A 13,645-nucleotide genomic window follows, 5' to 3' on the forward strand; every position below is an offset into this window, starting at 1 on the left:
CTTCCTCACATGCTCCTCACTCAGTAAGATACTTAACACTGTCTGGTACATCTCACAGCTCAATTTTCTTCTGTTGCTTCAGATGTTGATGCAACATTTCTGAAACACTGAGCAGAGAATAGAGTGAGAACTGTTTTTACAGACATTTAGAAAGGATGGTCTTGAGACCCTTCTTGTAGTCACAATATTCAGTTCTAACCCCATGTGCCTTGGGAGAAGAAATACTCCACTTTATGTATAAATAATTAATCTTATTTATCATCTTCTGTTGCTTGTAAATCAACACAGTCCATCAAAACCCAAATCTCCCATTTACAAAAGTATTCAGACCCATAATTCAGCACTTGGTAGATGCCCCTTTAGCAGCAATTTCAGCTTTGAGTCCTCTAGGACAAGTCTCTACAAGCGTTGCACACCTGGATCTGGGCAGTTTATCCCATTCTTCCTGGCAGATCCTCTCAAGCTCTGTCAGATTGGATGGGAGGTGTCTGTGAACTGCCATCTAAAGGTCTCTCCACAGATGTTCTACAGGACTTAAGTCTTAGTTTTGGCTGGGCTACTCAAGGGCAGTCAGAGACCTGTCCCAGAGACACTCCAGCATTAGCTTGGCTGTATGCTTCAGGTCACTGGAGCTCTCTGTATTGGGCTCCATTCGTTCCCTCAACTCTGACCAGTATCCCTGTCCAGCCGCTGAGAAGCTCCCCCATAGCTTGAGGCTACCACCACCATGCTTCACTGAAGAGACAGTATTAGTCAGTTGATGAGCAGCGCCTGGTGTTTGCTAAACATAGTGCTTGGATCTTGGCCCAAAGAGGTCACTTTAGTCTCACAAGACCAAAGAATTCATGCTCTCAGAGTACTTTAAATGCAAAACTCCAAAACACCTCCATCTAATTACTTGACCATAGAAGCCTCATTGATGGAGAGGATTTTTGAAGCTTTGTTAGAGTGACTGTTGAGTTCTTGGTCACCTCCATGAACTTACTCAGTTTGGCTGGATGGCCAACTCTAGGAGGACTCCTGGTTGTTCCAAACTTCTTCCATTTCACAATTACTGAGGTCACTCTATATGCAGTCACTGAGCACTTTATTAGGAATGCCATAGTAATACTATGTAGGGCCTCCCTTTGCTTTCAAAACAGCCTCAGTTTGTTGTGGCATTGATTCCACAAGATGCTGGAAACATTCCTTTGAGATTCTGGTTCATGTTGACACAATTGCATCACATCATTTTTGCAGAATCCACATTCATGCTGCCAAGCTCTTATCTACCCACATCCCAAAGTGTTCTGTTGGATTCAGATCTGGTGACTGGAGAGGTCACTGAAGTACACTGATCTCAGTGTCATCAAATTTTGATGACTCTTGCTTTGTGACATGGTGCATTATCATGCTGGAAGTAGCCATTAGAAGACGGGTAACTTGGTGCCATAAAGGGATGTTGACACCAAATTCTGACCCCACAATCTGTGTACCTAAGCAGAAATTGAGATGCATCAGACCAGACCACATTTTTTCCAGTCTTCAGCTGTCCAGTGTTGGTGAGCCTGTGCCCATTGCGGCCTCAGATTTCTGTTCTTGGCTGACAGAAGTGGAACCCGCCATGGTATTCTGCTTTTGTAGTCTATCTGCCACAATGTTCAATGTGTTGTGCATTCTGAGAAGCTTTTCTGCTCACCACAGTTATAAAGAGTGGTTATCTGAGTTACCATAGCCCTTCTGTCAGCTTCAACCAGTCTGGCCATTCTACTCTCACCTCTCTCATCAACAATGCATTTCTGTCAGCAGAACTGCCGCTAACTGAGTGTTTTTCTCACTGTTCCAAGTAAACTGTACAGACTGTTGTGCATGAAAATCCCACGAGATAAGCACTTTCAGAAATACTCAAACCAGCCTGTCTGGCACCAATGGTCATGCCACAGTCAAGTGGCATTACTGTTGGTGCCGTTGTCACATTCCAATGTTTGATGTGAACATTAACTGAAGCTTCTGACCTGTATCTGCATGATTTTATGCACTGCACTGTAGCTACATGTTTGGTTGATTGGATAATTGCATGAATAAGTCAGTGAGATGTGCTATTAAGAGAAAATAAAAATTTGTCAGACTTTTAGATACATACACTGTTTCACTGTTTACCCTGGAATAAGGTGATAATGATAAGAGGGTATGTGGTTGTTAGGTTATAGACTTTTTGGCTACAGGCTACTGTGACATTTTGGCATTTGGTCACAGAAGGGAATGCACAGGGGTAAATAATGAAATTAATTATGGCTGGATTCCATTTAGTTCCTTTGGTTTCAGGGTCCTAAGGCATGCTGGCTCACCACCATGACTTACTGGGACAGTTGAGGGAAACGTCTATAAAATGATTAGTAAACTGTGCTTTTCCTACCATGACAAATAAAAATGTCTGCTGAATAGTAAGGTTTAATAATGCCTACTTAATGAGTCACATGCATTTGCTCAACCTTTCTTTAAACATTTTGCAGATACGTTGCATCTTATTTTCCTTCAAAAATATTTATTATTAAACAGGCCTGGCTTTCCCACTGAATTGCCGGTTCATCTGGGAAATGGTTCATATATTTCACAGGATTACAACTACAATGACCTTTTCTTGACATTAAAAAAAGTTATTATGGGGGCATCTTGGTGGCAGAGGTGGTGAGGTGTTAAAGCCACTGACAAGGTAGTCACAGTGGTCTCAGTTCCAATACAGCGAGGGACCTTTCTTGCATGTCACCATTGTGTCTTTCTCCCCTACATTACCTCTCAGCTCCCTACTGTCTAATCAAGGCAGAAGTGCCCCCCAAAACTATGTGATCATGACATAAATTAAGTTTACAGTGGCTGTGGAGCATTGGTTTTATTCTCTCCATGTCAAAAATGCTTTCACACATTAAGGCTTTCAAGTTTAAATGACCAAAATTCTATAAGACAGACTTGTCTGTATTAGATGAAACTCAACCTGACTTTTAGGGAAGCACTTGCAGACATGCTGAATACTGCAAACAAGGTGTGATGCACTCATCCCAAGTGGATTTAGTTGTCAATAGTTGCTGTCTGACTGAATACATACAGACGGGCTATTTTCAAAATAAAACGATAGCAGACAGGGTTTTAAGAACTGATTTTAATTAATTCCACACGTCAATAACAGCTGTTAGAATACGATCATTTTAAATTTTACAGTTTTATCCTCAACAGGCATCAAATGTGTCCCCAGATCTGAGCATTTGGTACAGGACTTAACAATCCACACCTTAACCAGTCCACCCAGTCCTCAGTGGCATCAGCTTCAGGTGCTGCTGCCCTCAACAGCTTCTTATTGTCTGTTTGCCTATAGGAAACAACTGGAGGCGAATCAAGGCTTAATAAAATATTATTTAAATTTTATTGTCTTTTAATATGAACATATAAAAAAACACAACAAAACATTTACATCATGGATTGTAAGCCTCTGCCCATGCTACCTTATGCATTATTATAAGAGATGCCACTACAAAAAGACCAGACCCTCAGCTCTCTCCAGCTCCCAAACAACCTGCACATATCTGGCTCAGATCCACAGGAGCAACCTGTACCACCTCTCACCTTTACCATAAGGCAAAGAGAGGTTTAGGAGATCTGTTCAAATAATGACCTTCTATACCTAGCAACAAATGAACAATGTCATTTTTATATGTATAGCAGTTACTTACAAATACAAATTGCCTAGTTAAAGACAGGTATTAGAGTTCTTTACATTGTTTTGCTTCAAAGCGCCTTATATAGAATATCCTTTTCAGGGACAGACTCCGACGTAGTACAGGCAAAGTGCCATCAATCAATTTTGTGTGATTATCAAATATTTTTCACCACTACATTGATTTTGTAAGCTATGGCAATGTGTCAAAAGAAGGGGAAAAATGGAAGACCAGATATGACTCAACCTGCTTCTTTAAATCACCAACCCTATCACAAGACGCACAACAGCGAGGCCCCGGATCAATGCGTAAATGTCATTTTGTCTGTGCATTTGAGCAAGGCAAACGAAAACCAGGTTCTGTGCTGATCAAACCGCAACAAAGGGATGACAATAGAGGGAAACATACCACACAGAACTCGTCTGAGTCACAACCTCTTCCCTCCCAATTGTCTCACAGTGGAGTAGGACTGTCGCTTTTCTAGTTTCACATTTCTTGATTCCCATGCATGAGATGGCTGAGGAGACCTAGTCACAATGGTCAGGGATCCTTGATTAATACTCACTATGCAAAGGCTTTAAAATAAATAAGCCATGACCTTGGGATGAAGTATGAGATGAAAGTGCAAACAGCTCTAGTGACACAGCAGCACCTTTTCTCTTCAAGCAAATGCTGATGACCTTCCTGCAGACAAACCTAACACCTGCACATGCAGCCTGTGTATCCTTATCTGAGGAGCAGCCATCACATACTGACAATACCAATTCAGGTGCAGAGGAATATTAGTTGTAAGCCTACAGCATGTAGCAATTAAAGTCCAATTCTATTCCAGCAAATAGATATGACCTTATCTACATTGAAAAGAGGCCGGGGAGGATTGTTGGTTGAACCTGCTCCACTTGTTCCAGACAGGACAATTTGTAATCCAATCAATGACTTAAAGCTTGGTGGGGTTGCACTTATTGACACTTCATTAAGTTTCGTCGTGTCAGACATGTTGAACCCACCGCAGCAAAAGTACTCTGAATGCTTCTTTGACCCAGGTCGGATTCATTCACAGGAAAAGAAAAGGAGCGTTCATCAACAGCACAGCCATGAGCCTGGACCAATTTTATCTAAATACACAAACCACAGCAGCAGAGGTGTGTCCTGTTTTCTGTAACTACAAGCCCCTGTCTGTACAGAACTGCCGCCAAATATTATGTAGATTTATTACAAATAACTGTTAAAGAGACTGTGAAGCAATTACATAAATATGGTACTTGCGGACAAAGACAAAGGAGGACAGCACTTCTGAATCCTGTTCCATAACTGTCCTTTACCTCAGATTTTTTTCTGCATCTCTGTCCATTTCTCAAACTGGAAAAAATCTGAACAAAACATATATGGAATAAAACAACTCTCAGACTGGGGTCTCATCTGCTGGCCAGCTCAGCTAGTCTTATAACAACATGCTCCAATCTTCACAACTTAACCAAAAAAAAAAAAAAAAAAGAAGGCACCAAAATCTCGTAACCGTTGCCTGTCAGTGAATTCTTAAAAATATATCTGCTTTGGCACAGCTGCCGCACAGTAATTTTGATGAGTTACGTCCATTTGCGATGTTGATATATCAACCCTAATAAATCCTGTTACAGCAAGTTAACTGCAGTAATGTTTTACACAGTGGCACAGTTCCACCTATCACTGACACCTAGGGTTCATCTGCAAACTAACTCGCCCTCAAAGGTTTTGTTGCTGCAGAGGAAAACAGAGCTGCATGGAACAATGGAATTAAAAAATACAAAACAAAATGCAGGAAAAGAAAATCTCCAGTGTAAAATTGGCTTCAGAAAGACTTTTCTTTATTCTTCTGTCCTCTGCTTCTTTCTTAGCTACTCTCTGGTCAGTCTGCTAAGTTTTTATGACTGAGGTAGGTTCTCTTATCTAAGGACAAAATAAAAATGGAAAGCATCACACATTGAGGCCAGTATTGTGTTCTGCCCTTTCATAATTAAAAGGATAAATTCCTGAAAAAAACCCTTTCAAGCTTTGAATTCATTCTCTGAACAAAAAAATAATAACACAATAGGAGAGGTTTCAATTTGCATCACACTCCACATACCTCTGCCTTGTCCTCTCCCAAATTATTCATGCTCTTATCCATTAGTTGTTTTTGACCTTTTACCAAAAACTACTGAGGAGCCTCCATCTTCAAACTTGCCTGTTTATCACAAATGTGACAAAAATCAGAGACGCAAACAGTGAACGCCCATGGCTAAAAGAGCCTGTAATTCCAAGTCAAATACAAAGAGAGATGGGGTGGTAGAGAGGAAATTGTCTGGAGAGAGAGGAGGAAAGGGGGTGGTGGGGGTGGGGGTGGTGGTGTTGGGGGTGCTCAATCCATTCAGTTTCTTTAGTAGAGGCAGGACGGTACAGATATTCACTGCAAGGTGACGGTTGGCCGAAAAAGAGTTGCTTCCAGTGGTGTACAGTACAAAGAGGAATCCTAATCACTCTAGATTGAAGATTCATTAACAGTGCATGTTTGAGTGTGTGTTTGTTTTGTCTGGATATAAACCAGAGCTGCTAAAAGGCTCTGATGTTTGGGCATAAGGGAGGGTCGTTGCATCTAGTGGATTACTGTGTTCCTGTCCTCAAGTTTGTAGCCCCCTGTCTCTCAGTCTCTGTGTGTGTGTCAGTCTATGAGGGGACAGAGCTGTGGGGTCAGTAGGCAGTGACCAGGTCCTTGTCGTAGTTGTATCGGCCCCTCTTCGGGGCAGGACTGTCAGCGCTGTCCTCTGTGTCCTCACTGTCGCCTCCTGCCCCACCCCCTTCCTCCTCAGAGGAGGAGTCAAGAGTCAGATCTACCACTGCGCCTCCTCCCGGTGCCACAGCAGGTCCTCCTGTGACTCCTGCCATCCCCACAGAACTGCTGCCAGATTTGCCCGTCAGGCTGGTGCTGCTGTGGGCCGGAGAATGACCGTTTGCCTCAGGAATGCCTGCAGACAGAGATGCCATTTGAGTAAAAAAATATATTACAAAAAGAATTAATACTCTAGCAAACTAATGCACTGAATAGAATAGATTCATTCAGAAACAGAGGTAAATGTTACAGAGATTGACACTTACATATATCAACAACAGGGTACTCTGGTGTGTTGCTGCGCTCTCGTTCCCTGTCCCTCTCCTTGTCATCTCTGATGGGTCGCCAGGAGCCATCAGTTAAATACTCAATCTCCTCAATGTCCTCACTTGTCTCCTTCAGAATCTCAGATAACAGACTGAAATACACACTGCTGGTTAGAGTTGCCTTACAGAACACACAAAATTTCACACCTGTCATTCAAAGATGTTGACCATTATGGTGCATTTTCATTAAATAGCATCATGAGCACCAGGAAGAAAACAAAGTGTACCCAAATCCTTGATTGTTTCTTCTTATCAACTGAAAATTTCATTCATTTGGTACATTTCTATAAACCTAACACAATTTAGTAATTAGTAATTACCTAGAGATCAGTTAAAGAGGGGACTTGCAGACAAGCTTAATATGAGGAACACAAGTATACCTTAAAACCAAAACTGTAACACAATAATTTCAGTCTTTCTGAAAATAAGGGAGTGCCTGTGAGAGTTGCTTAAAATTTGCAAGAAGTTACACGCCCAAATTGTTGTTTTTTTAAGTCATGACATTTTTTGATAAAAATGGACTTCAGGCTCATCTGTGTTTTTCTTACTCCATGATGATTTTGTCATTCTTCTTGAAATACCAGACAATGAAAAAGACAAATTATGTTTAAAAGCAGTTCTTTCTCAACACTTGGCACCTTTAGCCTAAAGGAGCACTTTGCAATGTCATTAAACTATAGGTGCCCTGTGAGTCACTTGCAGCAAAGACTACTGTTAAAAAAAAAAAAGAAAAAAAATCTGTGTTGTGCTTTCCAGAGTCCCACAATTACATGGTTCTCTAAATTATAGCGTTGTTAGAACAAGTAGATCAAAGAGTCAACAAACAAGCCAATTTACCGGATCAAAAGTTTTGAAATATAACCTGACAGCAGGTGTAGAAATACAAAACAAAATGGATAATCACCATCTCATGCCATACAAAACATTCAAAGCCTTTATAATGAAAACACAGTAGGCTGGTGCATGGTTCAACTTGTATCAAGAGACCTAAAAATGCCCAAACATCTGTGCAGCTTTAATTATTTTCCCCCGGCTGGGTTCAACACACAGGGATATTAAAATTACGAGTGTAAATTTTCTGAATTTATTGAAAAGAAAATGATGCTGGACAAGTCAAAGCATGTTTCTGTCTCCTTACCCATCAATTGTAAGTAGCTCAAAGGGAGCGGGCTTGTCACAGACGGGGCAAGTCCATGTGGGCTTCTTCTCATTCATCTGCAGGAAGAAGACTGCGTCGAAACACTGAAGATGGGCACAAGTTAAAACTCGACATGGGACACCGAGCCGCATCTTCACCAGCTGAGGAATGGGAGAGGGAGAGGACAAACCATGTTCAAGATATCAAATGTCATGGCTGGACAAATACTTAGGACACTTGTCCCAGATAAAAATGTCAGGTGTTCTCATGTAAATATACTCACTGGACAAATGAGAGAAACTCGAAGGCCTGTGGTTGCAATTTCACTCTCTGGGTCAAAACGTAGTTTGTCTTGGACTGTAGATAAATGGTAGATAATCTATTATGACACCTCATTTTCTATCAGATAATATGTTGTAATGTAGGGCATTAAATATACAATCCAGTCCTACCAAAACAGTGCTAACATTAAGATTATGAGTCATAAGATTTATAGAAACAAAATTCAAATGACTTTCAGAAAATCAGAGTAACACTTACTGCGTTCACGACAGCGTTCTGCACTCTCAACAGAGCAGAGTTTGAGTTGGCTGAAGAGGTCTGCTGCAGTGAAGACCCTCACTAAATACACTGCCACCGAATACCGCTGAAAACACAACAAATCAGAGGCTGTGAGCATGGAATTTAACTACCAATCTAAAATAAAGCATATAGAGTGGCTACTCTGAGTCAGGTCCCTTCACTTTTTGCACACTTCACTGTGTAATTGATTTAAATAAAATTGGCATTTCATTCAATCGCTCAATAAGCCACAATGACAAAGGTGAAAACATGTTTTCAAAGGTTTTCACAAAGTTATTAAAAATAAAAAAAAATGCTTTTAGCAGGAAATACAGCTTTAAGTCTGAACTGCCATCTTCAGGTCTCTACACAGACGTTCTGTGGGCTTTGGCTGGGCCACCCAAGGGCAGTCAGAGTCCCCAAGCCATTTCAGCATTGTCTTGGCTGTACGCCTCCGGCCACTGATGTTCTGAAGGTCTGTTAGAGAGACTAGTATTCTCCTGGTCACCTCACTAAACAAGGCCTTTCTTACTCAGTTACTCAGTTTGGCTAGACAATAAACTCTAGGAAGAGTCCTGGTGGCTTTATACCCTTGCCCTGATCAGAAGTCTTCACAGTCTCCTCAGAAGTCTTCAGGCTTCAGGGTGCGTTTTTTGTCCTGACATGCAGTGTGAATCATGAGACCTTATACAGTTGTAAGGCAATACACTTTGCCAAAGGTGGACTCCAAATAACTTCTAGACACATTGAGGATAATGACAGCAAACAGAATGTACCTGATCATAATCTGGAGTGCCACAGCAAACGGTCTAAATTCTTTTATAAATAAGACATTTCAGTTTTTGATTAATAAATTTGCGAAAGTTTCTAAAAACACACACTTTGCCATTATGTGTTATTGAGGGTATATGTAAAAATAGAAATTTTATCCATCTAAAATTAAATCTATAACACAAAGTTTGCAAAAACTGAATGGGTCTGAATACTTTAGAAAGCAACTATACACAGTGAATCGCAAAGGCCACTCAAATTTTAACACCATGATTTTTTCATGATATGAGAAATCACCCTGTAATTACTATTCTCAGTTTATTTTAGGAAAAAAAAGACAAATGGATCCCCTGGAACCCTCCTGATTATATAACTATATTTAATGCAAAATATCCTTACATACATTATGCATATTACAAAAATTACACATCTTAGGAATACCTAACACGGCAAATGTTTTCCATCGTCAGTGTCAACTATTTCTTGGATCAGCTTCCCTTAATACCAAGATAAGACTGTCTAACAGTTTAAGCTTTAGTGCAAATATGCCTCTCTGCTTAAATAAAAACTTTAGATTTTGAAGGACTGAAATCCCCACAAACTCCTCTCTTGTGGGCCACCCACAAGGTTATGGACTTGACCTGATTAAGTATGCTGAGCAATCAATTCTTTACTCCAATGTTCCACCGCAAACACAAAAACAGATGGTTCGTATCTAGATCAGCAACAATGATGACTAGTGACTAATCTCACAATTAATTCATTAATTGTTTTGTCTGTAAGACACCTTCAGATGTCATGTTTTGTCCAACAGACCAAACAAACTCCAAAAATACTCAGTTCACAGGTGTAGAGAACCAAGAAAACCAGCTATTATCAAAACAGTTGGAAATTATTTTCTAACTGATTAATTAACTGATAGCTGCAGCTCTAATTCACACACAAGGAAAAGTGCAAACAAAAATCTGTGTCTTATTGAGTTTAGTTTCACCTTTCATGTTGCTCATCCCTTACTGGTTTACACAAGAGCTCTGAAGAGTAAGGTGCTTAACAGAATCAGGACTGTGACAGCAACAGTCAAGAAGCTAGCATAAGTAACTCAGCACGCAGCCCTCAAGAGTCTTCTGTAGGAGTTATACCACGCACAGCTGAGTGTGACCAATGAAACACTCAAAGAACGATGTGTCCTAGCTTGCCTTGGTGCCTCTTGTACCAGGAGGAGAAGACATCTGTTCTGCTTGCCCTGTTGCCACCACAACCATGGGTTATGCCAGAATATGAGATTCAGCATCATTCAGACTCTAACCTTGCCAAAGTTTCCCCAGGTGACAGTGACTCTGTTGGTGACACTGGAGAGATGCAACCAGGGAGTGATGTTTACAGGTCGACAAGGACGACGGGGTTCAACTCCAGGCTTGTTGGAGGGGTAATAGCCCTGTAAACACACAGACAAACAAAAATGTCAGAGTATAATGTAAATTTTCCAATATTTTATCCAGATAAAAGCAATTTTTGTTGATTTGCTGAAATTACAGGCATTAGAATTCTGTCTCAAGTGGTCAACTAGTTGTTGGGCTATTGCTTGTGTTAATTGTACGGTCACTATTTTAACCAAGAGGCACAAAATTGCAAACAGCTTCTAGTCTTTTCACTTTTGTAAAGAGCTGAAATGGAAGTAAGTCCTCCAAGCAAGTTGTACATGGACATCTATAGTTTTTGTGTATTCTGCTCAGTATATGCATCTGTTTATTCATTTATGGGTATCTAAAGCAGAACAAATTTGAGCCTCCAGTATTAATACTTTTTTAAACACCACTGCCCTCTATTTGGATGGATATAGACATCTCTGAATAACAAATTCTGATGTTTGTCCTTGTAGTTTTCAATTCATATAAGTCTTGACATACAGATAATGACAGAAATTTCCTGCGTCATTCATTTTTTATCGCTCAATCTTGAGCAGCTTTCCTGTCAGTCACTGCTACATTCGATTTGAAAAGTCTGCTGTGTGGTACTTTACAGTGCTGTGTGGAAGCTAAAACATCCAAGACTTGACTTAAGCGGTTAACAACAACCTTTAGAATGCACGCTATCAAATTTCCATATTTAATTTCACAGCAATAATTTTCTTTTGACTATAGTCCTTCTGGTCTGTTATTGTGGATGCTACACACTGAATTTAAATTAGCACTTGTTGAAAATTGGGGCATTGCCCTCAGTTGAAGGAAAATAGATAAACCAAATAAAATCTTGTAATCAGGCACAGTAAGCTCTCTGATTATGAACTTTCCTTGAGATTAATTCTGATGATTTTCTTTTTATTTTATTCTATTTATTTCATGCACAATTTATCATGTCTGTCCCTTTCCTTGAGACTCTCAGTCATGATGATACTAAAAGGTTAAGTGATTTCACGTTCTGCTGTACTTTTTGGGTACTTTGGGTCTGAGAAGTGCAGTTCCTTGCCTGACCAATGCGGATTCTGACATGTTTATTGTGAGAGGTGTCTATTCAAACCCACTGTGTTATCTCTTAGTGGAATTAAGAAAAAAGTCTGCTGTGTGGTACTTTACAGTGCTGTGTGGAAGCTAAAACATCCAAGACTTGACTTAAGCGGTTAACAACAACCTTTAGAATGCACGCTATCAAATTTCCATATTTAATTTCACAGCAATAATTTTCTTTTGACTATAGTCCTTCTGGTCTGTTATTGTGGATGCTACACACTGAATTTAAATTAGCACTTGTTGAAAATTGGGGCATTGCCCTCAGTTGAAGGAAAATAGATAAACCAAATAAAATCTTGTAATCAGGCACAGTAAGCTCTCTGATTATGAACTTTCCTTGAGATTAATTCTGATGATTTTCTTTTTATTTTATTCTATTTATTTCATGCACAATTTATCATGTCTGTCCCTTTCCTTGAGACTCTCAGTCATGATGATACTAAAAGGTTAAGTGATTTCACGTTCTGCTGTACTTTTTGGGTACTTTGGGTCTGAGAAGTGCAGTTCCTTGCCTGACCAATGCGGATTCTGACATGTTTATTGTGAGAGGTGTCTATTCAAACCCACTGTGTTATCTCTTAGTGGAATTAAGAAAAAGGAAGGTGTCCTCGCTACATTGCTTTTTTGACTACACAGCTTGTGAACATAACAATGCAGCAAGGTTTAAGCTTCCCACCAGCACATGACGCAAAAGAAACCCACAACAGTTTGAAAGCCACACAGAGACTGCCAGATGGAGAGTTTCCTAGTAAAGTCTTGCCAGTGTGTTGATGCCTTCAGGCTGGCTAACCAACACCTGCACTTAGATATAATTTATTCTTGTCTTATTCAACATCTACTTACATTAGGTTGGTTAATCCATCACTACCATACATCATCCATCACTACACCACACACCAATTTGGCCATTAATAGGCCATAAGTCCACCACTGACACCTAAACCAGTGACTCATGGACTATATTTATAAACAGGTGGCTTACAGGAATCACTGGAAACTGATGAGAACATAAAATCTGTCCGCATTTAGTCATGTTTATGTTCTGAAGGTGTGACTTGTCTCAAATAAGTAAATCAACTCACCGGCACATGACAGTAGGACTGGTTGACTTTGACAGCAATGTTGGGAGGATACTGGTCCTCCTGAACACCAATGGAGTCTGTGTAACAGATTCTGCAACAGAAAATAACAAGAGAGAGAACGGTTATGGGGTTTGCCCTTTCATTCTAAGACTTGGGGTGGAACCTAAGCATTTTTTTGCAGCACTTAAGCTGAATGATCATATTATATTTGAGTGGGAGACAATTACGTGTTCATTACACCCGATAATCTTTATGAACGGAGAGAGTACGTGGAACAGGAATGTTGCATTGTGAGTTTGTGTAGCATAATACTTTAAGGTTAGCAAGCATTTCTAGGTCCATCTATAGTAAGTCTCTCACAGTTAGTCAGCCATCTCCTGAAATCTTTACTGAAGAAATAAACCAGGGCAAAAAACTTCAATCTAATCCAAAACTCTAGCTGTCAGACAAAAAGGACCTGAGAGAGGAATAAGAGCGAGAGTCAATCAACTTTCTGCAGTAATTCAGTCAGCTGGCTAGTGACTACACCCACTGAGAAAGTGACTTGCCAACAGAAATCCGACTCAACAAAAATTATGGTAAATTGGCAAGCGCTGTCAAAAGGCCATGTAATGAAAGGAAAATCGCAGTTGTGCCCCTAAGCCCTCCAGAAAACCTAGGGAAAACCCTAGGTCGCTATTGTAAGAATCCTTGAGCATTCAGCACAGCTACATCTGTGTGTCAAGT

At 40.2% G+C, this 13,645-nt stretch overlaps 1 protein-coding gene and 1 pseudogene across 2 annotated transcripts in view; both read right to left on the reverse strand.

Annotated features, from left to right (window-relative positions):
• Positions 1–13,645, reverse strand: part of LOC108877318 (E3 SUMO-protein ligase PIAS4-A-like) — a 59,552-nt pseudogene that overhangs the window by 14,563 nt on the left and 31,344 nt on the right.
• pias4a (protein inhibitor of activated STAT, 4a) overlaps positions 1–13,645 on the reverse strand; it is a 31,204-nt gene that overhangs the window by 14,563 nt on the left and 2,996 nt on the right. The window contains exons 5-11 of one of the 2 annotated variants that reach the window (XR_007814860.1): positions 12,920–13,010; positions 10,637–10,765; positions 8,539–8,644; positions 8,282–8,355; positions 7,999–8,159; positions 6,801–6,952; positions 5,710–6,670 (exon numbers count right to left, since the gene is read on the reverse strand). Coding sequence is in view for 1 of the 2 variants with exons in the window: in XM_018690957.2 (XP_018546473.1) it covers positions 6,396–6,670; positions 6,801–6,952; positions 7,999–8,159; positions 8,282–8,355; positions 8,539–8,644; positions 10,637–10,765; positions 12,920–13,010 (988 nt within the window). In the remaining variant the exon portion in view is untranslated. Of the gene's footprint in view, positions 1–3,121; positions 6,671–6,800; positions 6,953–7,998; positions 8,160–8,281; positions 8,356–8,538; positions 8,645–10,636; positions 10,766–12,919; positions 13,011–13,645 lie in introns of those variants that run through there. The other variant, XM_018690957.2, reaches the window with a different exon arrangement.

Source organism: Lates calcarifer, linkage group LG17 (assembly GCF_001640805.2).
Source record: "Lates calcarifer isolate ASB-BC8 linkage group LG17, TLL_Latcal_v3, whole genome shotgun sequence".
NCBI lineage: Eukaryota > Metazoa > Chordata > Actinopteri > Centropomidae > Lates > Lates calcarifer.